This window comes from Phyllopteryx taeniolatus, chromosome 2 (assembly GCF_024500385.1).
Source record: "Phyllopteryx taeniolatus isolate TA_2022b chromosome 2, UOR_Ptae_1.2, whole genome shotgun sequence".
Lineage (NCBI taxonomy): Eukaryota > Metazoa > Chordata > Actinopteri > Syngnathiformes > Syngnathidae > Phyllopteryx > Phyllopteryx taeniolatus.
In genome coordinates this window covers 21,450,155-21,478,148 of record NC_084503.1, presented here as the reverse complement: position 1 = coordinate 21,478,148, position 27,994 = coordinate 21,450,155, and the positions used below count along the sequence as shown (strand labels likewise).

At 44.3% G+C, this 27,994-nt stretch overlaps 1 protein-coding gene across 2 annotated transcripts in view; it reads left to right on the top strand.

Moving 5' to 3' along the window:
- Window positions 1-27,994, top strand: part of itfg1 (integrin alpha FG-GAP repeat containing 1) — a 260,953-nt gene that overhangs the window by 1,459 nt on the left and 231,500 nt on the right. For both annotated transcript variants that reach the window (XM_061765219.1, XM_061765228.1), the window contains exons 3-6: window positions 757-887; window positions 975-1,032; window positions 1,133-1,210; window positions 8,119-8,213. In XM_061765219.1, the coding sequence (XP_061621203.1) occupies window positions 757-887; window positions 975-1,032; window positions 1,133-1,210; window positions 8,119-8,213 (362 nt within the window). The remainder of the gene's footprint in view (window positions 1-756; window positions 888-974; window positions 1,033-1,132; window positions 1,211-8,118; window positions 8,214-27,994) is intronic.

Genomic DNA, 27,994 nt, shown 5'->3' with positions numbered 1-27,994 from the left:
TCTACAAGGTGGTAACCAATCAGAGGAAAGGCGGCAGTCTTAGCCACATATGGACAATGCGGATACAAAACTGGGTCAAACAGAAATAGCTGTCAGAGGGGCCTTTTCTGGACAAAATAAAGTTGTTGTTTTTAAAAAAATGTTCATTTTCTATTTTTATTTTTTTTAATTTTATGAAATGGACACTTTTATACTAAGTCCATGTTAGAGAGTCACTATGGAGGTCTAAATAGCCAAAATATGGGACCTTTAAATCTTATGAGTCAGTGAGTTCGTGAGTGGTCATTCGTGAATGGGCAGGGTTTACTGTATTGTATTTCTTTAATAAGTAAAATGGTTTCCACCTGCCATAGGATGCCCATGTTGAGCTGGAGATTGTTCAATGACTGGACTACGTGGGAAATTCCTGTTGTTTTAAAATATACCATACTATCATTGAGTCGAGCGGTTGGACTTTGGCTGATGCTTGAAAATGACTCTGGATCATCAGACAGCCTAGCAGTCAAGTCCAGAGTACAGATAAAATCGGTTTGGGGTTGGAATGATGTTAATTAGCCAGATTGTGAAATCACTATCTGCAAAAATTCTGAAGGCTCACTAACAGACATTTTTGAAGAATGTGACGCTCACAAAAACATTTATTCAGTCGTGAAACATTTCACCTGATGGATGGCCAGTTACTCCAGAGACTATGTATACAAGCGCTAAAAAAGTAAATAATTCCGTAATATGTCCCCTGAAATGTGTTGTGTACAGTGACACCGTCCTCACCAGCGTGGTGCCCGGCGACTACGACGGAGATTCCCAGATGGACGTTCTCCTCACGGCGCAGATTAATCTAATGGCATCTTCGGTTTTCATCTTTTGGGGGGACAACCAGACATTAGGTACGTATATGCAGAAGTCTTGGGCCGAGGAAGAGACCCTTACATTTTGGTGAGGATTAAGATAAAGGTGTGTTTGACTCTCTGCAGATACAACTGGTTGGCTCAGGCTGAACAAGACCTTCAAGGATCAACCTCTGGTCATGGAGTAAGTATGAATGTCATCAAGACTTATTTCCAATCACAGTATTCCTGTTCCTACTCATACATGATGTTTTTAATGCTGACTAATTTATCTTTTCTCGCAGTTTCAATGGTGACATGATCCCTGATGTATTTGGAGTCACAGACCTGTCGACCACTGAATTTTGCTCTCTGACCAATAGGTGATTTATGTTTACATCAGCGTAATTGTGTATTCCGATAAATAATTATTGGAATTTTTGAGTAACATTTTTAAGAAATGTATAAAGAAGAAATTTTGACGTCAAAGTTTGACGTCATGCTCCACCCATACATGAGAGCATCGGCAGGAAAACTAAAATTTGAATATGATTCGGACAAATTCCACAATCGGAATTTGTCAATGGCCGGCACGGTGAAAACTGGTTAGCACATCTGCCTCACAGTTTTGGAGACCGGGGTTCAAATCCCGGCCCGCCTGTGTGGAGTTTGCATGTTCTCCCCGTGCCTAGGTGGGTTTTCTCCGGGAACTCCGGTTTCCTCCCACATCCCAAAAACATGCTGGTAGGTTGATTGAAGACTCAAAATTGCCCGTAGGTGTGAATGTGAGTGCAAATGTTTGTTTGTTTCGATATGCCCTGCGATTGGCTGGTGACCGGTTCAAGGTGTACCCCGCTTCCCGCCCGAAGACGGCTGGGATGGGCTCCAGCAGCCCGCGACCCGAGTGAGGATAAGCGGTAAAGAAAATGGATGGATGGATGGAATTTGTCAATTTATGAGCCTTGGAATCCCTCAAAGTGGCTCCTTCAAGCCAAAATGTACCTACCTGCTTTTCAGCTTTCAGTTCATGGCCTTGAGACTTTTATTGTGCGTCCTATTAATACAGATATCGCCACCGAATTTTATGTTGGTCGGTGAAACTGATGTCAGGGGCTTATTTTTTGTTACTTTGCAATAGGTGCTACTCGGGTTTAGGTACAGGTTACTTTATTGGTCTCCTCTAGGGATAAATATTTCTCAGAGCCGAATGGAGGGGGTATGACATATAAAGGCGATAACACCAACATAAACTACATCAATTAAAAAAAAAAAAAGTTGGTTTTGGAGATGGTGTTTATCACACTCACTTAGAACAATTGTTTAGTTTTCGGTCATGTCGATACCCTTGAAAAAGGGTATAATTTGTCGGAAAAATAATAGTAAACGACAATTTATGATTCTGATGAAAATGTTGTATCTTAGGGGTCGCCAACATACAGTGGGTAAGGAAAGTATTCAGACCCCCTTACATTTTTCACACTTTGTTTTTTACAGCCATTTGCTAAGATCATTTAAGTTATTTTTTTTCCTCATTAATGTATACACAGCACCCCATATTGACAGAAAAAAAATTAATTGTTGACATTTTTGCAGTTTTATTAAAAAAGAAAAACTGAAATATGTCACAGCCATAAGTATTCAGACCCTTTGCTTAGTATTTAGTAGAAGCACCCTTTTGAGCTAATACAGCCATGAGTCTCTTGGGGAATGATGCAAGAAGTTTTTCACACCTGGATTTGGGGATCGACTGCCATTCCTCCTTGCAGATTGTCTCCAGTTCTGTCAGGTTTGAGGGTGAAGGTTGGTGGACAGCCATTTTCAGGTCTCTCCAGAGATGCTCAATAGGGTTTAAGTCAGGGCTCTGGATGGGCCAACAGTCACCAAGTTGTTCTGAAGCCACTCCGTCATTTTAGCTGTGTGCTTAGGATCATTGTCTTGTTGGAAGGTGAACCTTTGGCCCAATCTGAGGTCCTGAGCACTCTGGAGAAGGTTTTCATTCAGGAAATCCCTGTACTTGGCCGCATTCATCTTTCCTTCGATTGCAACCAGTGGTCCTGTCCCTGCAGCTGAAAAACACCCCCACAGCATGATGCTGCCAACACCATGCTTCACTGTTGGGACTGTATTGGACAGGTGATGAGCAGTACCTGGTTTTCTCCACACATGCTGCTTAGAATTCAGGCAAAAAGTTCTATCTTGCTCTCATCAAACCAGAGAACCTTATTTATCACCATCTTGGAGTCCTTCAGGTGTTTTTTTTTTTTTTTTTTTTTTTTAGCAAACACCATGCGGGCTTTCATGTGTCTTGGACTGAGGAGAGGCTTCTGTCGGGCCACTCTGCCATAAAGCCCCAACTGGTGGAGGGCTGCAGTGATGGTTGACTTTCTACAACCCCATTTCCAATAAAGTTGGTACGTTGTGTTAAATACAAATAAAAACGGAAAACAATGATTTGGAAATCATGTTCAACCTATATTTAATTGAATACACTACAAAGACAAGATATGTAATGTTCAAGCTGATATACTTGATTGTTTTTAGCAAATAATCATTAACTTGAAATTTTATGGCTGCAACACTTTCCAAAAACGCTGGGACTGGGTCATGTTTACCACTGTGTTACATCACCTTTTCTTTTAACAACATTCAATGAACGTTTGGGCACTGAGGACACTTAATTGTTGAAGCTTTGTTGGTGGAATTATTTCCCATTCTTGCATGATGTGCAGCTTCAGCTGTTCAACAGTCCGGGATCTCCGTTGTCGTATTTTACTCTTCATAATGCGCCACACATTTTCAATGGGAGACAGGTCTGGACTGCAGGCAGGCCAGTCTGGTACCCGCACTCTTTTACTACGAAGCCGCGCTGAAATAAGCAGGGGCGTCCATGAAAAAAGACGTTGCTTGGATGGCAGCATATGTTTCGCCAAAACCTGTATGTACCTTTCAGCAATAATGGTGCCTTCACAGATGTGTAAGTTACCCATGTCATTGGCACTAACACAGCCCCATACCATCACAGATGCTGGCTTTTGAACTTTGCGTCCATAACAGTCCGAATGGTTCTTTGGCCTGGAGGACACGACGTCCAAAATTTCCAAAAACACAGAACGAATCAGTCCATCTTAGATGAGCTCGGGCCCAAAGAAGCCGGCGGCGTTTCTGGGTGTTGTTGATAAATGGCTTTTGCTTTGCATAGTAGAGTTTCAAGTTGCACTTAGGCTGTAGCGCCGAACTGTGTTTACTGACATTGGTTTTCTGAAGTGTTCCTGAGCCCATGTGGTGATATCTTTACACATTGATGTCGGTTTTGGATGCAGTGCCGCCTGAGGGATTGAAGGTCACGGGCATTCAATGTTGGTTTTAGGCCTTGCCGTTTACATGGAGTGATTTCTCCAGATTCTCTGAACCTTTTGATATTATGGACTGTGAATTATGAAATCCCTCAATTCCTTGCAATTGTACCTTGAGGAACATTGTCCTTAAACTGTTTGACTATTTTCTCACACACTTGTTCACAAAGAGGTGTACATCGCCCCATCTTTGCTTGTGATTGACTGAGCAATTCAGGGAAGCTCCTTTTATACCCAATCATGGCACCCACCTGTTCCCAATTAGCCTGTTCACCTGTGGGATGTTCCAAACAGGGGTTTGCTGAGCATTCCTCTCTTTCTCAGTCTATTTTGCCACCTGTCCCAGCTTTTTTGGAATGTGTTGCAGCCATAAAATTATTTGCTAAAAACAATAAAGTATATTAGTTTAAACATTAAATATATTGTCTTTGTAGTGTATTCAATTAAATATAGGTTGAACAAGAATTGTAAATTATTGTATTCTGTTTTCCATCCATCCATCCATTCTCTACCGCTTATCCGGGTCGGGTCGCGGGGGCAGTAGCTTCAGCAGGGACGCCCAGACTACCCTCTCCCCAGCCACTTCATCCAGCTCTTCCGGGGGGATCCCGAGGCGTTCCCAGGCCAGCCGAAGGATGTAGTCTCTCCAGCGCGTCCTGGGTCGTCCCCGGGGTCTCCTCCCGGTGGGACATGCCCGGAACACCTCACCAGGGAGGCGTCCGGGAGGCATCCGAATCAGATGCCCCATCCACCTCATCTGGCTCCTCTCAATGCGGAGGAGTAGCGGCTCTACTCTGAGATCCTCCCGGATGACCGAGCTTCTCACCCTATCTCTAAGGGAGAGCCCGGACACCCTGCGGAGGAAACTCATTTCGGCCGCTTGTATCCGGGATCTTGTTCTTTCGGTCACGACCCACAGCTCATGACCATAGGTGAGGGTAGGAACGAAGATCGACCGGTAAATTGAGAGCTTCGCCTTTCGGCTTAGCTCTTTCTTTACCACAACGGACCGATACAAAGTCCGCATCACTGCAGACGCTGCACCGATCCGCCTGTCGATCTCCCGTTCCATTCTTCCCTCACTCGTGAACAAGACCCCCAAGATACTTGAATTCCTCTACTTGGGGTCCGGAAGTCTTTCTCCATGGCCTCACCGAACTCCTCCCATGCCCGGGTTTTTGCTTCAGCGACCACCAGAGCTGCATTCCGCTTGGCCAGCCGGTACCCATCAGCTGCCTCAGGAGTCCCACAGGCCAAAAAGGCCCGATAGGACTCCTTCTTCAGCTTGACGGCATCCCTCACCGTTGGTGTCCACCAACGGGTTCGCGGATTGCCGCCACGACAGGCACCGACCACCTTACGACCACAGCTCCGGTCGGCCGCCTCAGCAATGGAGGCGCGGAACATGGTCCACTCGGACTCGATGTCCCCCGCCTCCCCCGGAACATGAGCAAAGTTCTGTCGGAGGTGGGAGTTGAAACTCCTTCTGACAGGGGATTCTGCCAGACGTTCCCAGCAGACCCTCACAATACGTTTGGGCCTGCCACGTCGGACCGGCATCTTCCCCCACCATCGGAGCCAACTCACCACCAGGTGGTGATCAGTTGACAGCTCCGCCCCTCTCTTCACCCGAGTGTCCAAGACATGCGGCCGCAAGTCCGATGACACGACCACAAAGTCGATCATCGAACTGCGACCTAGGGTGTCCTGGTGCCAAGTGCACGTGTGGACACCCTTATGCTTGAACATGGTGTTCGTTATGGACAATCCGTGACGAGCACAGAAGTCCAATAACAGAACACTGCTCGGGTTCTGATCGGGGGGGCCGTTCCTCCCAATCGCGCCCCTCCAGGTCTCACTGTCATTGCCCACGTGAGCATTGAAGTCCCCCAACAGAACAATGGAGTCCCCAGCGGGAGCGCTCTCCAGCACCCCCTCCAAGGACTCCAAAAAGGGTGGGTACTCTGAACTGCTGTTTGGTGCATAGGCACAAACAACAGTCAGGACCCGTCCCCCCACCCGAAGGCGGAGGGAGGCTACCCTCTCGTCCACCGGGGTGAACCCCAACGTACAGGCGCCGAGCCGGGGGCCAATAAGTATACCCACACCTGCTCGGCGCCTCTCACCATGGGCAACTCCAGAGTGGAAGAGAGTCCAACCCCTCTCGAGAGGACTGGTACCAGAGCCCCAGGTGTGTGTGGAGGCGAGTCCGACTATATCGAGTCGGAACTTCTCGACCTCACACACCAGCTCGGGCTCCTTCCTTGCCAGAGAGGTGACATTCCACGTCCCTAGAGCCAGCTTCTGTAGCCGGGGATCGGATCGCCAAGGTCCCCGCCTTCGGCCACCGCCCGGCTCACACTCCACCCGACCCCTATGGCCCCTCTCACAGGTGGTGAGCCCATGGGAAGGGGGACCCACGTTACCCTTTCGGGCTGTGCCCGGCCGGACCCCATGGGTGCAGGCCCGGCCACCAGGCGCTCGCCTTCGAGCCCCACCACCAGGCCTGGCTCCAGCGGGGGGCCCCGGTGGCCCGCGTCCGGGCAAGGGAAAACGAAGTCCATTGTTTGTCGTCATCATTAGGGGTCTTTGAGCCGTGCTTTGTCTGGTCCCTCACCTAGGACCTGTTTGTCATGGGTGACCCTGCCAGGGGCATGAAGCCCCAGACAACTTAGCTCCTAGGATCACTGGGACACACAAACCCCTCCACCACGACAAGGTGACGGCTCAAGGAGGGGGTATTCTGATTTTATTTATGTTTAACACAATGTCCCAACTTCATTGGAATTGGGGTTGTAGAACTTTCTCCCATCTCCCGACTGCATCTTTGGAGCTCAGCCACAATGATCTTTGGGTTCTACTTTACCTCTCTTCTCCCCCGATTGCTCAGTTTGGCCGGACGGCCAGTTCTAGGAAGGGTTCTGGTCATCCCAAACGTTTTCCATTTAAGGATTATGGAGGTCACTGTGCTTTTAGGAACCTTAAGTGCAGGAAATTTTTTATTTTTATTATTATTATTTTTTTTAAAAACCTTGGCCAGATGTGTGCCTTGCCACAATTCTGTCTCTTTGCTGTTCAGGCAGTTCCTCTGACCTCATGATTCTCATTTGCTCTGACATGCACTGTGAGCTGTAAGGTCTTATATAGACAGGCGTGTGGCTTTCCTAATCAAGTCCAATCAGTATAATCAAACACAGCTCGAGTCCAATGAAGGTGAAGAACCATCTCAAGGATGATCAGAAGAAATGGACAGCACCCGGTTAAATATATGAGTGTCACAGCAAAGGGTCTGAATACTTATGGCTGTGTGATATTTCAGTTTTTCTTTTTTAATAAATCTGTAAACATTTCAGGAATTCTGTTTTTTTTCTGTCAATTCTGTGGTACTATGTGTAAATTAATGAGGGGAAACAAGAACTTAAATTATTTTAGAAAATGGCTGCAATATAACAAAGAGTGAAAAAATTTAAGGGGGTCTGAATACTTTCCGTACCCACTGCAACTCCCCAAAACTCACTCACCCATGACCCCTGGAAAGCTGAGTTCACCCGTTTCAATGATTAGACACATAATTGGATGGGCATGTCTCATAACAGAATGTACAGACTCAAAGTCTTAAGGGCCTATGCATGAAATTAAACTGGAAGACGGTCATTTTGGTTTGAGGCAGCCATTTAGGGCAAATTCCACAGCTCTTGACATACTTCGATGAACTTTTACTCAGGATTAACCCAAATGAGACTCAATCAGAAGAGAGTATCTTCAGCAGAAGAAGCTAACTGGCAAAGGTTTTTTGCATAAGCCTTCTAATGTCTGCCTCAAAGTTTGATTATCATTTTGAATAGTCACCTTGAAAACAAGGCTTTCGAGACATGTTTTATTCCAGAAAATGTTGATGAGCTTCCACATTTTAACTTTGTTTTCCTTCCTTTTTTAAGGGATCCGGTGTGTCAGAGTGCTCTGAGTTCACCCGTCAATATGCGTATCCCTCACGCCAACGCCTTCATTGACCTCAACAAGGATTTAACCGCTGGTAAGTTTCAGACAAGACCACTATGTTATCGGACGAGGTGATCTTAAACACCTAACCTACAATTCCATTGCAACATGCTGGCAATTTTTTGTCTTTTTGTCTTGAGTTTGTTGTCACATTTATGTCGGGCCAATTATGTAGTAGTCTCACCACGCTACAATATTTGCATATCTGTTGTTGACCAATACTGGCCACTCATGCCAGAGTAGAATCTGTTCCATTTGCACACTGACTGAGGAGTATCTGCAACATTTGCACAATCAACATTGTCCCAGACTATTGTACTACTTGCTTCATTGCACCGGACTATTGTAATATTAGTCATTCGAACTGCTCTAAGTGCTAGAGGACTCTGCATCTTTTTGCACAACTGTCAAAAAAATATATAATGTACCAGCATTACCAGATAACTAGCAACCCTTTATTGCTCAGTGACTGTTTTTCCCAATGTCTTTATGTTCCAAAATTCCTTGTGTGTTTTTTGGACATACTTGGCAAATAAAGATGATTCTGATTCTGACATATTGTGTGATTAGCGAGCTAGTTAAGTCCAGATTTCCTCCAGATCTCATTAGTGACATCGGTGCTTGTGTAAAGTGATATTCAAACAGCAGGATTACATTGTACCCTTGTTGGAAACAGCAGATTTTGCTTCTTAATCCACATCCCTGGCGGATTTAGCAAGTGAGATATTTTATTTTATTTTATTATTATTTATGGTTTTTTTGTGTGTTTGTGTCAGGCTAAACTTTCAGTGAACTACGGAAGTCTGTTAATAAGTTGCCAGTAGCGGTGGAATGGTTCACAAATTCCAGGGTTCGGAATCATTCATTCTGCCTTTCAGTCATTTTGGATGTGTCAGAGGAACGCAACACAAGGGGAACCCTTGCAATTCCACTTGGTGGTAACTAAATGTTGACTAGCACATGTAACTAATTATATTTACTTTATTTTAACTATTTTTTACCTTACAAGCTTTAAGGTCATCGACATGTTTCATTACTGTGATTGTAGTTTGCAGTAGTATGGAGTAGGAAATGTCCAAAATATTAGCCCCTGAGGAACTCTGAATGCATCAGCATACCAAGAGATTTTGAACAACTTCCAACTTTGTGGGAACAGTTTGGAGATGGCCACTTCCTGTTAAAACATTTCTGTGAGTGAGTGCACAAATCAAGATTCAAAAAGACACAGATGAGATAATTTGATGTGGGTGAATTTGACTGGCCTGCACAATCCTGACCTCCACCCTCAGCAGCAACAACTGAAATCAAGGGTTTTCTATAACTTGCAAATGAGTCTTTCACATCTTTGTGGAGATATTTATGCCCACTCTTCCTTGCAGAATTGTGTTAATTGAGCAACACTGGAGGATTTTCGAGCATGAATGGCCTTTTTAAGGTAATTCCACAGCATTTCAATAGGATTCAAGACCCTACTTTGTCTAGGCCACTCCTAGGGCACGGCATTGTTAAACTCACGATTCGATTCGACTTTGATTCTTTATGTTGGTCAATGTCGATTCTTTAAGGTTGCAATTCGATTTGATATTAATTTAAATGTTCCGATATTGATTCATTGAGATGTAAGAATACACAAATTATTTCAGAGAACATTTTGACAATTTTGAAATATTTGTTTGATGCCATGTAAATATATGTATGCACATTTAAGCAATAAAACATTTGAAAATCAATGGAAACAATCTATCGCGACGTCTCTGCAGGAGGCTTTCAAACTCCCTTACAAACCTCCCTGCTCAGCCTGAAATACAGTACACCTCAAAGCGCTCTGGAACTAGAAAGCTCACGAACGAGTTTAAACTCCGAGATGCTGCCACAAAATTAGTATGAAAATTTCCCATTCCCTTTTTGTTTGTTGCTGCCTCCTTCTCCTGATGATACGCAAAGTTAGGGCTTTGGTTTCCAACAATGACAAATACATATTGCTGAGTTGCGGTTCACTCGGCAGGGAAAGCCTTCCGACTTCCTTCTAGGCTGTGACGTCACCACTTACAAATATGGGATGGCCACACCACCGTTTCTATCGTCGTCGTGCTTTGACACGGGGCTTTTCACACTGAGCAAGTCCAGTGTGACAAGGCCTTGAGGAATGTCTTTGTAACCCTTTCCAGACTGATGTCAATTACTTTATTTCTCATCTGTTCTTGAAATTCTTTAGATCGTGACATTTTATTGCAGCTTTTTGAGATCTGGGCGACTTCATTTTGTCAGACAGGTTCTATTTCAGTGATTTCTTTGTTGAACAGGTCTGTAATTAATCAGGCTTGGGTGTGGTCAGTGAAAATGAACTCATCTTTCCAAAAAATGTAATAAGCTCCAATGAATTCATTATTTAACAAGGGGGGCAATTACAGTACCACCAGAAAGTATTCACAACCCTTGATGTTTTTCACATTTTGCTATTTTACAGACTTATTCTAATGCTGTTTTGAGTATAGTTTTCTTTAACAATAATCTACATAAAATATCCCATAATGACAAAGTAAAAACATATTTTCAGACATTTGTGTAATCTGTGTAATGTGTGTTGTGTTCAAACTTAAGCTCATTTCCACTGATCATCCGTGAGATGCTTCTACAACATATATCTGAGCAGAAACGAAGCAATAAAGTCTAAGGAATGGTCTGCAGACCACCGGAGCCCCCACTGGAGCCAGGCCTGGTGGTGGGGCTCAAGGCGAGCGCCTGGTGGCCGGGCCTGCACCCATGGGGCACAGCCCGAAAGGTTAACGTGGGTCCCCCTTCCCATGGGCTCACCACCTGTGGGAGGGGCCATAGGGGTCGGGTGCCCCCCGGCTCGGCGCCTGTACGTTGGGGTTCACCCCGGTGGACGAGAGGGTAGCCTCCCTCCGCCTTCGGGTGGGGGGATGGGTCCTGACTGTTGTTTGTGCCTATGCACCAAACAGCAGTTCAGAGTACCCACCCTTTTTGGAGTCCTTGGAGGGGGTGCTGGAGAGCGCTCCCGCTGGGGACTCCATTGTTCTGTTGGGGGACTTCAATGCTCACGTGGGCAATGACAGTGAGACCTGGAAGGGCGTGATTGGGAGGAACGGCCCCCCCGATCAGAACCCGAGCGGTGTTCTGTTATTGGACTTCTGTGCTCGTCACGGATTGTCCATAATGAACACCATGTTCAAGCATAAGGGTGTCCACACGTGCACTTGGCACCAGGAGACCCTAGGTCGCAGTTCGATGATCGACTTTGTGGTCGTGTCATCGGACTTGCGGCCACATGTCTTGGACACTCGGGTGAAGAGAGGGGCGGAGCTGTCAACTGATCACCACCTGGTGGTGAGTTGGCTCCGATGGTGGGGGAAGATGCCGGTCCGACGTGGCAGGCCCAAACGTATTGTGAGGGTCTGCTGGGAACGTCTGGCAGAATCCCCTGTCAGAAGGAGTTTCAACTCCCACCTCCGACAGAACTTTGCTCATGTTCCGGGGGAGGCGGGGGACATCGAGTCCGAGTGGACCATGTTCTGCGCCTCCATTGCTGAGGCGGCCGACCGGAGCTGTGGTCGGTGCCTGTCGTGGCGGCAATCCCCGGACCCGTTGGTGGACACCAACGGTGGGGGATGCCATCAAGCTGAAGAAGGAGTCCTATCGGGCCTTTTTGGCCTGTGGGACTCCTGAGGCAGCTGATGGGTACCGGCTGGCCAAGCGGAATGCAGCTCTGGTGGTCTCTGAAGCAAAAACCCGGGCATGGGAGGAGTTCGGTGGGTACCGGCTGGCCAAGCGTAATGCAGCTCTGGTGGTCTCTGAAGCAAAAACCCGGGCATGGGAGGAGTTCGGTGAGGCCATGGAGAAAGACTTCCGGACGGCTTCGAGGAAATTCTGGTCCACCATCCGACGTATCAGGAGAGGAAAGCAGTGCACCACCAACAGTGTGTATAGTGGGGATGGGGCGCTGCTGACCTCGACTCGGGACGTTGTAAGTCGGTGGGGAGAATACTTCGAAGACCTCCTCAATTCCACCGATACGCCTTCCCATGGGGAAGCAGAGTGTGGGTTCTCTGAGGCGGGCTCTCCTATCTCTGGGTTTGAGGTCACCGAGGTAGTTAAAAAGCTCCTCGGTGGCAGGGCCCCGGGGGTGGATGAGATTCGCCCGGAGTTCCTAAAGGCTCTGGATGTTGTGGGGCTGTCCTGGTTGACACGCCTCTGCAACATCGCGTGGACATTGGGGACAGTGCCTCTGGATTGGCAGACTGGGGTGGTGGTCCCCCTTTTTAAGAAGGGGGACCGGAGGGTGTGTTCCAACTACAGGGGGATCACACTGCTCAGCCTCCCTGATAAGGTCTATTCAGGGGTGCTGGAGAGGAGGGTCCGTCGGGAAGTCGAATCTCAGATTCATGAGGAGCGGTGTGGCTTTCGTCCTGGCCGTGGAACAGTGAACCAGCTCTACACCCTCGGCAGGGTCCTCGAGGGTGCATGGGAGTTCGCCCAACCAGTCTACATGTGTTTTGTGGACTTGGAGAAGGCGTTCGACCGTGTCCCTCGGGGAGTCCTGTGGAGAGTGTTTCGGGAGTATGGGGTACCGAACCCCCTGATACGGGCTGTTCGGTCCCTGTACGACCGGAGTCAAAGTTTGGTCCGCATATCCGGCAGTAAGTCGGACTCGTTCCCGGTGAGGGTTGGACTCCGCCAAGGCTGCCCTTTGTCGCCGATTCTGTTCATAACTTTTATGGACAGAATTTCTAGGCGCAGCCGAGGCGTAGAGGGGGTCCGGTTTGGTGGCCTCAGTATTGCATCTCTGCTTTTTGCAGATGTTGTGGTTCTGTTGGCTTCATCAAGCCGTGACCTCCAACTCTCATTGGAGCAGTTCGCAGCCGAGTGTGAAGCGGCTGGGATGAGAATCAGCACCTCCAAATCTGAGACCATGGTCCTCAGTCGGAAAAGGGTGGCATGTCTTCTCCAGGTCGGGGGTGAGATCCTGCCCCAAGTGGAGGAATTCAAGTATCTTGGGGTCTTGTTCACGAGTGAGGGAAGAATGGAACGGGAGTTCGACAGGCGGATCGGTGCAGCGTCTGCAGTGATGCGGAATTTGTATCGGTCCGTTGTGGTAAAGAAAGAGCTAAGCCGAAAGGCGAAGCTCTCAATTTACCGGTCGATCTTTGTTCCTACCCTCACCTATGGTCATGAGCTGTGGGTCGTGACCGAAAGAACAAGATCCCGGATACAAGCGGCCGAAATGAGTTTCCTCCACAGGGTGTCCGGGCTCTCCCTTAGAGATAGGGTGAGAAGCTCGGTCATCCGGGAGGATCTCAGAGTAGAGCCGCTGCTCCTCCGCATTGAGAAGAGCCAGATGAGGTGGCTGGGGCATCTGATTCGGATGCCTCCCGGACGCCTCCCTGGTGAGGTGTTCCGGGCATGTCCCACCGGGAAGAGACCCCAGGGACGACCCAGGACACGCTGGAGAGACTACATCCTTCGGCTGGCCTGGGAACGCCTAGGGATACCCCCGGAAGAGCTGGATGAAGTGGCTGGGGAGAGGGAAGTCTGGGCGTCCCTGCTGAAGCTACTGCCCCCGCGACCCGACCCGGATAAGCGGTAGAGAATGGATGGATGGATAATGGGATATTTTATGACAATTTTATTAAACTATACTCAAATCAGCTTTAGAGTAAGTGGTCTGAATACTTTCTGGTGGCACTATACCTTTTCACACAGGGCTATATAGTTTTGAATAGTTTTTTTTCCTTGAAAGATAAAATCACCATTTAAAAACTGCATTTTATTTTTATTTGGGTTACCTTTGTCTGATATTTACATTTGTTTGATCTTACATTAAAGTAGAGATATTATGCAAAAAAGAATTTGAGAAGGGGCAAATACTTCTTCACGCCACTGTTTATTTCACTTTAAGTGTGTTCTTTTTAGGAAGACAGTGACACAGACAAGTGCAACAGTCAAATTTTTCATCAGTCACATTTATTTTTTTAATTATTACTGAATTAGCATATGGCTAGCCATGCCGTCCACTAGTTACAGGCTGAGCTGCACTGTTTACAGAGTCGCCGTGTGGCAAGAATGAAAGACAGTTACACTTCCTGTTCCTTACCCAATATATTCCATGCAGGAATTAATTTATCTTAGAATTCATATACTGATCAACGCATATTTAGTTTACCTTATTAAACACCAAGCTGCTTCAAAAATAATTTGTGGAGGCAGAAGAATGCACATAGAAATGAGAGTCATTTATTTTTTCGCATATTGCAGCATGAAAATAGGATCTGACACGTGCTGACTCACTGGAATTGTACTCCCAGAACCTTGACTCAACATCTCGGTTCCTCTTTTCGGGGTAAGAAAAAAAAAACCAATATCCTTGGGCTAATTGTTATTGTGCCGTCTCATTTGAATGTGTGCTAATTTAGATGATTACATCCGAGTCAACATATTCTACATGCGGAGGGAGGAGGAAAAAAAAAAAAAAAAAGAAAATCATTATTTGACTGATTCATCACAAAATACCAACTTGACTGTTGAGGACATTATCTAAAAACGTTTTCAACAAAATGATTGTTTATAAAACTTGCAAGATGATTACTCCAGCATGTTTTTGACATACTTGGCAAAATTCTGATGATTCTGATTACTTCAATACAAAAAATTCACGTATGCAGTGTTGGAAAATACAATAAATTCATCTCAGAGGTCCATCATACAATGTTTAGCCTTTGTACCTGTACCTGAACCTTTTTTAAGATAAAATTTACCAAAGGTTTTGTGGGAAAATGTTTCTGTAAAGATGCACAAGACTTTAAAGGTGAGACTCCAGCTCTGTGAGCACTGATTAACTATACAAGTGTGTGATGCTTTTTCTTTAGCATTTATTGTGTGTTGGCTATTGATAATAATAGTCATTTGTGATTAGGGCTGGATAAAAAAAATCTAATAACTCTGCTAAGTGTCGAAATTTCTCCCTCAAAGCTCCGCCGGGACCCCCCCCCCCCCCAAAAAAAATAAAAATAAATAAACAATAAAATAAAATTAAAGAAAAGGTTCCCGGAACCATGTTTGCGCTTCCGGAACCAATGTTCCACACGCACATTTATTGTCGATGGACATAGTATTGGGCCATTGATAAACTTTGCGAAGAACGACAGAGGAGCGTCTGTAAGTGATTTTTAAGACACTGTTAGATGTGTAATGTACATATAAAATGTATGAGTGAGCTGAATGGTAGTTAGTGTATTATTTTATTTTTTTACCTAAACTGGTACTCGCTAGCAAGCTAATGCTAATCGCGAATGCTTACTGTTTGGCAAAGGCAGAATTTATTATTATTTTTTGTCTGTACAGTTTATACGATAGACTCAGTACCAACATATGCAGTTCAAGGATAGAAATCCAGCACACATGTAATATGAATGTGAATATTACTCCGCGGCGGACTAATATGGATATTTCACCTCACTTATAACTTGAGAAAACACCCTGCAGTAAATTGCAGACATTTTTTGTGGGAGTTTTGACTGTGCATACACACACACACACACACACACACTGAAACACGCGCACACACAACAAAATCAGAATTTCCACATTTTATTTTATAATTATTTTTTTTATATATAGATGTTCATGCTGTGCTAAAAAAAAATTACACACGATTTACTCAGTACTTGAGTAATAATTTCACTTTGTACTTTTTACTCTTACTCAAGTAATTTTTTAGAGGACTACTTTTTACTTTTACTTGAGTCACATTATTGTCCAGTAACAGTACTCTTACTTGAGGACAATGTTTGGCTACTCTACCCAGCTCTGGAGCGGACATCTTCTATTGCTACTCTTACGTTTAAGCAACATTTTTGCTCATCAGCTCAACCCGTGTCGTATTTGTTGCACTGCTCTTTTATATTTTCGTGTTGAGGTCCTGCAGGACATGTTGGTGACAGTTTCCGAAATTAACTTTTTGAAAAAATCCACTGGCCAAGTATATTTTTTACCGGCCAAAATATTAAATCATTTTACACAGGGCTGCAAAATATATCAAAACAATATCGTCATTGCGATAATGGCACGTGCAATATGTTTGTAAGTGTGCAACCCTAATTTTACACATTTCTATATTACGGTATTATGTTGGATTCAAACTGAAAGAAGTCACAACAACAATAAACAACAGCAATAAGAAAAAAATATTTGATTAACATCCATAAAATCTGGCCTCCTGCTCCTGACAGTCCTCGTGCCACAGCATTTCTGCATCAGCAATCAGCAGCAATATCACGTTTCATTTACAGTGGGTACAGAAAGTATTCAGACCCCCTTAGATTTTTCACTCTTTTTTTATATTGCAGGCATTCTCTAAAGTCATTTGTTCATTTTTTTCCTCAATGTGTACACACAGCACCCCATATTGACAGAAAAAAAACGGAATTGTTGAAATCTTTGCAGATTTATTAAAAAAGAAGAACTGAAATATCATACAGCCATAAGTATTCAGACCCTTTGCTGTGACACTCATATTTTTAACTCTGGTGCTGTCCATTTCTTCTGATCATCCTTGAGATGGTTCTCCACCTTCATTGGAGTCCAGCTGTGTTTGATTATACTGATTGGACTTGATTAAGAAAGCCACACACCTGTCTATATAAGACCTTACAGCTCACAGTGCATGTCAGAGCAAATGAGACTCATGAGATAAAAGGAACTGCCTGAAGAGCTCAGAGACAGAATTGTGGCAAGGCACAGATCTAGCCAAGGTTACAAGAAAGATTCTGCTGCAGTTAAGGTTCCTAAGAGCACAATGGCCGTCCGGCCAAACTGAGCAATTGGGGGATAAGAGCCTTGGTGAGAGAGGTAAAGAAGAACCCAATGATCACTGTGGCTGAGCTCCAGAGATGCAGTCAGGAGATGGGAGTCAACCATCACTGCAGCCCTCCACCAGTCAGGGCTTATTGGCAGAGTGGCCCGACGGAAGCCTCAGTGCAAGACACATGAAAGTCCGCATGGAGTTTGCTAAAAAAAAATACCTGAAGGACTCCAAGATGGTGATAAAGAAGGTTCTCTGGTTTGATGAGAGCAAGATAGAACTTTTTGCCTGAATTCTAAGCAGCATGTGTGGAGAAAACCAGGTACTGCTCATCACCTGTCCCCATACAGTCCCAACAGTGAAGCATGGTGGTGGCAGCATCATGCTGTGGGAGTGTTTTTCAGCTGCACGGACAGGATGACTGGTTGCAATCGAAGGAAAGATGAATGCGGCCAAGTACAGGGATATCCTGGACGAAAACCTTCTCAGAGTGCTCAGGACCTCAGACAAACCCAATTGAGCATCTCTGGAGAGACCTGAAAATGGCTGTCCACCAACGTTCACCATCCAACGTGACAGAACTGGAGAGGACCTGCAAGGAGGAATGGCAGAGGATCCCCAAATCTAGGTGTGAAATCTTGTTGCATCATTCCCAAACACATTACATACACATGTACATTAATGAGGGGGGATGAGCAAATGGCTGCAATATAACAAAGAGTAAAAAATTTAAGGGGTCTGAATACTTTCCGTACCCACTGTAATTTGGTTTTAGAAAATTTGGATTTTGCTTAAAACTGCTGATTGTTTTATTATGAGATTTTCTGAATGTTTTTATCTTGTACTGTCAAACCTGTTTTATGTGTTTGGTGTAGGGCTGGGTGATCTGTGGGGGGGGGGGAAATCAATTCATTTTTTCAGATTGTACAATCTCAATTATCATTATTGTTTAAATATTTTTAAACTTTTTTTAAATGGCCAGTTTTAAATTATCTGTACTGAAAACTAAAGAAGCGAGAGTAGTTCAACAATTTTTAAACACCTTTTGTTAACAATGCTCCTCATAGTCAATAAATAAAACAGTCGCCCAAACATGATATCATAATGACAAAGCAAATAAAATTTGTATAGAAAAATATAAGAAGACTTTTCACTCAACAGTGCAGCGACTGTGGAAACAATATAACACTACTTTGAATTCTCGAGTATTTTTGGAGCTACAAGATACAAAATAAACAGCCCATTGGGGTTAATGACGATACCTTGAATCCTAAACATTATCATTCTCATTGCGATGCTACATACCCTGTTAACATTATTGCTACTCAAATGTGCATAATCTTTCATAACAATACAGATTAACTAGTTTTGCCATTTTACAAACCACCTCCAAAATGATGACACAATTGCTTGATTTTGTTTTGGACTGGTGGCTTCACCGCTAGCAGTCGCTAACTGCTAATGCTACTTGAGTGTGACAGGCTCTACTGACTGCAATAATTTTTTTTTCCTTTCCACATAATGGTACTTTTTCAAATGAATAAACACAGTGTTGTCTGTTTTTGAGGGTGGCGGCATACCTTACACATTGACTAATTATAATACCATTGCTCCACGGTACAGTGGAACCTTTTAAGTCGTACAATTTGAAATTCAAACACATTTCTGTGAAAATACTTCAAACAAACATAGGACAATGGATCCAATTGTGTCATACTGAAGCAGTATCCATCCAATATACTATACATATATATATTTTTATTTTGGTATAAGCGATACTGTCCCTGTCGACTTGGTGTTGGAGCAATACCAAAACATGGGATATCGCACACCACTAAAAAAGGGTCCCTTTATCCTGGCTGGCCCATACCAACACATGAGCATGTGTATGGCTTATGATATCATTCAAATTTTTGACTATATTGAACTAAAAATAAGTCATCTATAAGTAGGGTTGGGCATCGAGAACCGATTGGAACTGGGACTAACGTTCCGGTTCTCCCGGAACCGTTCACATTTTAAAATTTTGGTTCGGTTTTCAATTCCCAGTTTCGATGCCTAGAAGAAGTGGCGAAAAACAACGAAGAAGCGGCGTAAACCACAGAAGAACGCGCACGATGACGTTCTTGTGCTCAACGGCGGCTGCGTGAACAAAAGTGTGTCTTAACATTGTAAAATAAATGACAAGTCACCTCAGTGCAACACAACACTGCGGAGGAAACTCATTTCGGCCGCTTGTATCCGGGATCTTGTTCTTTCGGTCACGACCCACAGCTCGTGACCATAGGTGAGGGTAGGAACGTAGATCGACCGGTAAATTGAGAGCTTCGCCTTTCGGCTTAGCGCCTTCTTTACCACAACGGACCGATACAAAGTCTGCATCACTGCAGATGCTGCACCGATCCGCCTGTCGATCTCCCGTTCCATTCTTCCCTCACTCGTGAACAAGACCCCAAGATACTTGAACTCCTCCACTTGGGGCAGGATCTCATCCCCGACCTGGAGAGGGCACGCCACCCTTTTCCGACTGAGGACCATGGTCTCAGATTTGCTGAATCTCATCCCAACCGCTTCACTCTCGGCTGTGAACTGCTCCAGTGAGAGTTGGAGGTCAGGGCTTGATGAAGCCAACAGAACCATCCATCCATCCATTTTCTGAGCCGCTTCTCCTCACTAGGGTTGCGGGCGTGCTGGAGCCTATCCCAGCTGTCATCGGGCAGGAGGCGGGGTACACCCTGAACTGGTTGCCAGCCAATCGCAGGGCACATAAAAACAACCAACCAACCATTCACACTCACATTCACACCTATGGGCAATTTAGAGTCTCCAATTAATGCATGTTTTTGGGATGTGGGAGGAAACCGGAGTGCCCGGAGAAAACCCACGCAGGCACGGGGAAAACATGCAAACACCACACAGGCGGGACCGGGGATTGAACCCGAGTCCTCAGAACTGTGAGGCTGACGCTCTAACCAGTCGGCCACCGTGCCTCCCCAACAGAACCACATCATCTGCAAAAAGCAGAGATGCAATACTGAGGCCACAAAACCGGACCCCCTCTAAGCCTCGGCTGCGCCTTGAAATTCTGTCCATAAAAGTTATGAACAGAATAGGTGACAAAGGGCAGCCTTGGCGGAGTCCTACCCTCACCGGGAACGAGTCCGACTTACTGACGGATATGCGGACCAAACTCTCGGTCGTACAGGGACCGAACAGCCCAGGGGGTTCGTTACCCCCATACTCCCGAAGCACCCTCCACAGGACTCCCCGAGGGACACGGTCGAACGCCTTCTGCAAGTCCAAAAAACACATGTAGACTGGTTGGGCAAACTCCCATGCACCCTCGAGGACCCTGCCGAGGGTGTAGAGCTGGTCAACTGTTCCACGGCCAGGACGAAAACCACACTGCTCCTCCTGAATCTGAGATTTGACTTCCCGACGGACCCTCCTCTCCAGCACCCCTGAATAGACCTTACCAGGGAGGCTGAGGAGTGTGATCCCCCTGTAGTTGGAACACACCCTCCAGGTCCCCCACCCCAGTCTGCCAATCCAGAGGCACTGTCCCCGATGTCCACGTGATGTTGCAGAGGCGTGTCAACCAGGACAGCCCCACAACATCCAGAGCCTTTAGGAACTCCATGCAAATCTTATCCACCCCCGGGGCCTTGCCATCAAGGAGCTTTTTAACCACTGGGTGAGTGAAACAATAAAATAAGTCTATGCCAACATTGAGACAGCTAACAAGGTAAACGCTTGCTTGCACTTTTGCACTGATGTTTTCAGCGTTAATTTTAGTCTTCAAACCAACGTAAGCGCCGATGACAAAAAAAGAAGCTTAATTTAACATTGGGCTAAAACTTCACCGTAGCAACTTTACATCACAATGAATTGGGACAAAATTCACCTAAATGTTGTCTCACAGTATCACAAATACTAATCTTGTGCCTCATCGGTGGGTAGGGAAAGGAATCAGCGTTTTATAGCATTTGGTTCAATCTATTAAAATTGTTTTGTTTTTTTAAATCTCCGGTGCCGTGTGAAGTTACTTTTCGTGCCAAAATGCTGAGTTCCGGTGCGTACCCTTCAAAATAAAATGCTACAAGCTTAAAACAGAAAGTGCGCACATAAACGATTTGACGTTATGAAAAAGTTCCAAATAACTATTTTAACAATGCTATATTTAACTTTTAGCTTAAACATTAATTAATTAATATTAAGTCAATTAGGCTAGTTCCACACACACTGGCTTTTAGTTCATAGGTTTGCTATTGATACTGGTTATAAAGAACCTCGAGTTAAATGTTCATTTTAGTCTATGCTGCGGGGTGCTAAGAAAATGGATGTTCATAATTTGGACACCTTTTACTTAAACCATGCAAACCTTTTTGAACCAGCCCCCTAAAAGAATCTGAATCGAGAATCGTTTACAACCGGAATCGAAATAAGGATCCGGAATCACTCAAATTCAAATAATGCCCAAGCCTATCTATAAGTCATCTATAAAGTGCCTGCTAGTCAGAAAAGATGCCACGGTAGTAGAGGCTCAGTGCACAACCATATAGATGGCTCGGGACTCCAGAGAAAACGCCAAGAATAAATCAGGAGGCCCAAACAACTTATCTCATCTTCTTGTTTACTAAGAGAGAACTAAATTTGCCATTTTCTCCACCACTGAATGGAGAAATCACTTTGCTTTCGTTCTGCTCTCTTGTCTCACAACCAGCTAAGTGTGATGCTGTCACTCATACTTAACTATGTTTTTTTTCAACACTCTGAAAACTAAGCCCCATGTTTTAGGTAATCACAGAGGAGTTAGCGGTGTCATTTGCACCACGGTTATCGTTTTGAAGCGTGTGGTTCTTAGTCCCCGGGCAGTCGCAGTTTAACCTGTGCGCATTTTAATTCATTTCTAATCTGTTTTAGGAATTAATGGAAGTCGATGAAGGTCTTTAAAGGTGTTTTTTTTAATTTATTTTTTTTACTTTTTGTGGCTGGCTCCAAGCTTGCCAGCAAAGGTTTGTGGTTAATATTGACTAATATTTAATGCACTTTGGCACAGATTGTTTTTTTCATCAGTTTGTTTTATTTAAGTGCCACAGCCCAGAAGTCTGTGAATAAGTAAAACTTGCATACAGCTCTTGTTTGTTTACATCTCAGTTACTGCTACGTGTCCTTGTATATTGAGTTCAATTTAATAGGGAGATGAGTCCAAAAAATGTATAAGGTAGTGATAGGTGGTGAACCTGTGTGTCAAATTTAGGTGGCAGCAAATACTAAAGATGGTGGTGGAGATGTTTTTTTATTCACTTTTAAAACTTAGTTTATTGTAAGAGCGTGACACAATTGACACCAAGCAATTGGATCTCTAGTAATGAGCTGACAGATGAGGACAACAACAGGGACCACCAGGCAATTTTATTTACCAGTATGTAATTCACTGAAGAAATGAATGGAAAATATTTGTTTAAAGAATGGGAACAAGCAGCACTGCCTGGGGGTCAGAATTTTCCAAGATTTTGCTTGGTTCATGGTTGGTTGGTTGGTTGGTTGGTTGGTTTGGTCATTGATTGATTTGTTAGTTCATTGGTTCATTCATTTGTTATTTGGTGAGCAGGATTATGCAACAACTTGTTGGTTTGTTTTATGGTTGGTTCATTTTGTTGGTTGTTTAGTTAGATATATCTACAAGTCCTTGGTTTGTTTGTTTGTTTGGATGGTTAATTGGTTAGCTTGCAGGATTGTACAAAAACTGGTTGGTTGGTTGGTTAGTGCTTTCTTTATTTGGTAGTTAGTGTGCAAAAACGGGTATTGTTTGTTAGTTTGCTGGTTGGTTCATTAGTTAGTTAGTTAATGTTTTAACTGGTTGACTTGTTGGATGGTTCGTTGGCTATTCAGTTAGTTAGTTCAGTCAGACTATATTCTCCTGTTCACATGGAAGTAATTTATTACACGCGTGGACAATGCACATTTTTCACCACCTATAAGACAAGGGTGAAACAATACTACTTTTTCTGTTGAAAATGTCCTTACTAGTGTCTAATAAATCTCCGGTGGTAAGGCTTTGACAACGGTGTAAAAGTCTGGCTTTTATCAGTATTGTACTCTACAGGTGATGTAGCAGATTTTAGTCCATATCCTTTGAAACAGAAGGGCTTTTGTTGTTGTTCTACTTCTAATTAGCAGCTACTTCACACAATAAACGTCCAATGCGAGCCTGTATTGCAGTAAAGCAACAAAAGGCAAGCGACCGTGAGGGGCGTTCTTATCGTCGCAGTAAACTGCAGCCAGTCTGAGGAACCAGCAGCTGATGGGGAGCCATCAGGAACTACCTGTGGAAAGGCGTTGAGCAGATTGTAAGATGATTAATGATTGTTGGTAGAATGATTCATTGCTAGGCAACAGGCATGGTGCTGTACTGTGTAGCATCCAGTTACAGTAAATACTGTAGTTCTGTGTAGAAGTAGCTAGAATGGGAGCGGTTTCGGGATTTTTCAAATGTATGCTGATAACAAATAGAATTGATTACATCGTCATTCATTTTACTTGAGTGGGACCTTTTAAATAGCAGGTTATGTAAATTTTGTGTGGTAACAACCGTGGATCCTTGCAGTTGGTTCATAACTCCTGTGCAGTCTTGACTTAATATTTTACTGGAGTCTTCTGTGTTTATCTGTTAATACACTGAACTACTTTAGGAGTTGAGTTGATTGACCTTTACAGAGCCGCCAATGTGTCAACATTATTGAGCAGGTACAAACATTTTTACCGGAGAGGTCAGCGGTTTATGTTGTCACTAATAAACTACACAAACACCTCTGCGAGGCTTACAATTTCCTTTGCATACCTGTTACTTGAGGCTAACGCCGTTTTCAAAAGGTAATTTGAATATGTACAGAAGAGTCCCAACAAAAGTGAAAATACCGGATGACAGTCAGTGAGGCGGATTAAAAAAAAGAAAAAAAAATATGCAATGTTACCACGAACACCTCCCACCAAATCCATCTCAACATTGTCACAATGTACTCTTTTGTTCTTCTGTATCAACATACCTGAAAACTTGCCCATTTTCACAATTGTTTGTGCTTTAGGAGCCCCGAACACAACCGCTCCAAAACTTAGAGAGAGTAGCACTTCCGCTAGCTCTCTCTCTTGCTTACATTTTTCTTGCTGATAAGCTCGTTTTTCTTCTAAAGAAACCAGATACAGGGTCTGCGGGATACCTTTAAAATTGTGTGACTGTACATTTTTGTAGATAGTCAGCCGTAGCCATATTTCAAAAATTTTCAATACTCTCTCACCATAACGTGAGCAAGGCTTTGGGAAGAAAATTTACTGCCTTGAAGTGTATGTGGAAGTAAATGGGTAGTCGGCGAATGAAAACACATTACCAATGTCTCAAGACAGTGGACAGAAGCAGGCTAACAAACAGCTAATGAGTTCCACAAAGAAGACGGCTGTAGCTTGTGGAAACAGCGGTAAATCAGTCAGCAGCTCTCCTTGGAATTTTCTGGGCGCAAAACCTAAATATGTGGGACAGCAGACAACAGTGAACTCAGCCCTAAGTGTGCATGTTTTTAAGTTCTAATTGAAAACTATTCTCTTTTCTCATGTTTATGATTGAGCATTTTGGCGGATTTCCATCCATTATCCGTACCGCTTATCCTCACTAGGTTCTCGCAATGTAGTCCTCTTCGTAATTTTAGTAAGTAAAAAAAAAAAAAAAGCAAAGCTTTTATTTGTGTTCTTTGTTTTTAAATGTCTCTTGTTCTTTGTTTTAAATGCTTTTAATGTAAAGCACATTGAGTTACCTTGTGTATGAAACTCTTATTTTCCTTTCGGCTTGTCCCGTTAGGGGTCACCACGGGGTGTCATCCTTTTCCATGTAAGCCTATCTCCTGCATCCTCCTCTCTAACACCAACTTCCCTCATGTCTTCCCTCACTACATCTGTCAACCTCCTCTTTGGTCTTCCTCTAGCTTTCTTGCCTGGCAGCTCCATCCGCATCACCCTTCTTCCAATATTCTCACTCTCTGTCCTCTGGACGTGTCCAAACAATTGAAGTCTGTTCTCTCTAACTTGGTTTTCAAAACATCTAACCTTGGCCGTCCCTCTGATGAGCTCATTTCTAATTTTATCCAACCTCGTCACTCCTAGTGAGAACCTCAACATCTTAATTTCCGCCACCTCCAGCTCGGCTTCCTGTTGTTTTTTCAGTGCCAATGTCTGTAATTAGTTGTAGCGGATACGCCCGATGGGACGCATGTTCGACGGCACCCACAAGGACTGATAAACTTTTGCATCCCGGCTTCCTGAACCTTAACCAGCCGATTTGTTTTCACGAGACACAGGAAACCTGGTTTATATCATCTGAAGCCATAAAACTGGTTGCAAGTTTCCTCATGACTTGCACAGCATGATTGGGGGAAGGAAGTGATTGATGAATGTTGAACAATGGAACATGGTCACCACCCCCCCCCCCCCCCCCCCCAAGTGGTGATAAGAAACACTGCCTGTGAAAATTTAAATTACATTGAAGAATTCCCACGCTTGTAACAAACAAAGCAATCCTTCAGGAATATTTTAAATGTACGTCTGTGTCCCCCTCACGACGATTCAACACATTTCACGCTCACATTACGAGTTCAGTCATTCACCCTATATCTTGTTCTTTACGTACGTTTGTCTGTAATTTTTGTAGTAGTGTCCCTCTGTATGTGACCCTGAAGTTCCCCCTTTAGATTTAATGAAATTTTCTATAAAATTATATTTCCAGTTGTGCTTTGTAAATGTTTGAGTGAAATAGTAAAACCGCTATAATCAAGAACTATTCATTTTTATTAATGTAGCGAGCCTTCTAAGTACTGAGATTGATTGAGGTTTTTCGTCACTTTTCCTAAAATGTAAGTATATAAAAAGAGACGCCGTGCCCTATACGAGACAAAGATAGTTTGATTGTAATGTTAGACGTACGTCGAACCACAGCGGAAGTAAACGCAGGCATTCACTTTCCGACGTATTCTTTTCCAAAATTAATTACGCTTTTATTCAAAACCAATATACGCTGCACCGTACATCATGGCTGGGCTGACCACTGTCTGATAAACTTTGTCCTTCATCCTAGCAGAGACTCATCTGTCACATAACACACCTGACACCTTCCTCCACCTGTTCCAACCTACTTGGACTCGTTTCTTCACTTTCTTACCACACTCACCATTGCTCTGGACTGTTGACCCCAAGTATTTAAAGTCCTCCACCCTCACTATCTATTCTTCCTCTAGCCTCACTCTTCCCCCTCCAACTCTCTCATTTATGCATAAATAATGTCTGTCTTTGGCAAATCTTCATTCCTCTCCTTTCCAGTGCAGGCCTCCGCCTTTCTAACTTTTCCTCCACTTGCTCCCTGAATTCACTGCAGATCAAATGTCAACAGCGAACATCATTGTCCACGGGGACTCCAGTCTAACCTCATCTGTCAGCCTATCACCACTGCAAACAGGAAGGGGCTCAGGGCTGATCCGTGATGCAGTCCCACCTCCACGTTAAATTCCTCTGTCACACCTACAGCACACCTACCCACTGTTCTGCTGAACTCATGGATGTCCTGTACTATTCTAACATAGTTCTCTGCCAGTCCAGAGTTCCGCATGCAGTACCACAGTTCCTCTCGGGGTACTCTGTCACAGGCTTTCGCTAGATCTACAAAAAAACAATGCAGCTCCTTCTGACCTTCTCTGTACTTCTCCATCAACACCCTCAAGGCAAATAATGCATCTGTGGTACTCTTTCTAGGCATGAAACCATACTGTCGCTCGCAAATACACACTTGTCCTGAGTCTAGCCTCCACTATTCTTTACCATACCTTCATTGTGTGGCTCATCAACTTTATTCTTCTATAGTTCCCACAGCTCTGCACATCACCCTTATTCTTAAAAATGCCCAACAGCACACTTGTCCTCCATTCCTCAGGCATCTTCTCACCCGCTAGAATTCTGTAGAACAACCTGGTCAAAAGCTCCATAGCCACCTCTCCTAGATGCTTCCATACCTCCACAGGAATGTCATGAGGCCCAACTGCTTTTCAATTTTTCATCTTTAGTGCCTTTCTAACTTCCTCCTTACTAATCATTGCTACTTCCTGGTCCATCACACTTGCCTCTTCTACTCTTCTTTCTCTCATTTTCCTCATTCATGAACTCCTCAAAGTATTATTTCCTTCTATCCAGCACACTACTGGCACCAGTCAACACATTTCCATCTCTATCCTTAATCATTCTAATCTGCTGCACATCCTTCTCATCTCTATCCCTCTGTCTGGCCAACCTCTGCAGATCTTTTTATCCTTCTTTAGTGTCCAACCTGGCATACTTGTCATCATATGGCTCCTGTTTGGCATTTGCCACCTCTACCTTCGCCCTACGTCGCGCCTCCATGTATTCCTTTCTTCTCACCTCAGTCCTTTCAGTGTCTTGTGTATGAAATGCGCAGTATGAATAAATTTGCCCTGCTGCCTTGCAGCATCCGCTAATGTTTGTAGACTACTGCTGCAGCTGTGGGAAACTACTTTGCCCATCCGAAAATAACAAATAAATTATATTGCAAAAGACATGCTACCAGTAAGCACAGTTGAAAATAAGGGGTTCATTCCACACAGGCGGGGCCGGGATTCAAACCCTGGTCCTCAGAACTGTGAGGCAATTGTGCTAACCGGTCAACCGGCCGTGCCGCCAATTCCAGCTTTCATTTCATGGTATTTACACCTAGATGTGTTAACAACTCAGGACAGAGCACCTTTTGTTTAAAGCCACCCACTTTTCAAGTGAGCAAAAGTATTGGAACAGGCATTATTAAATTAACTTAAAGTGAATACCATTTAATATTTGGTGGCATAACCCTTACTTGAAATAACTGCATCAAGCCTGCGACCCATTGACTTCACCAGACTGTTGCATTCTTCATTTGAAATGCTTTTCCAGGCCTTTACTGCAGCCTCTTT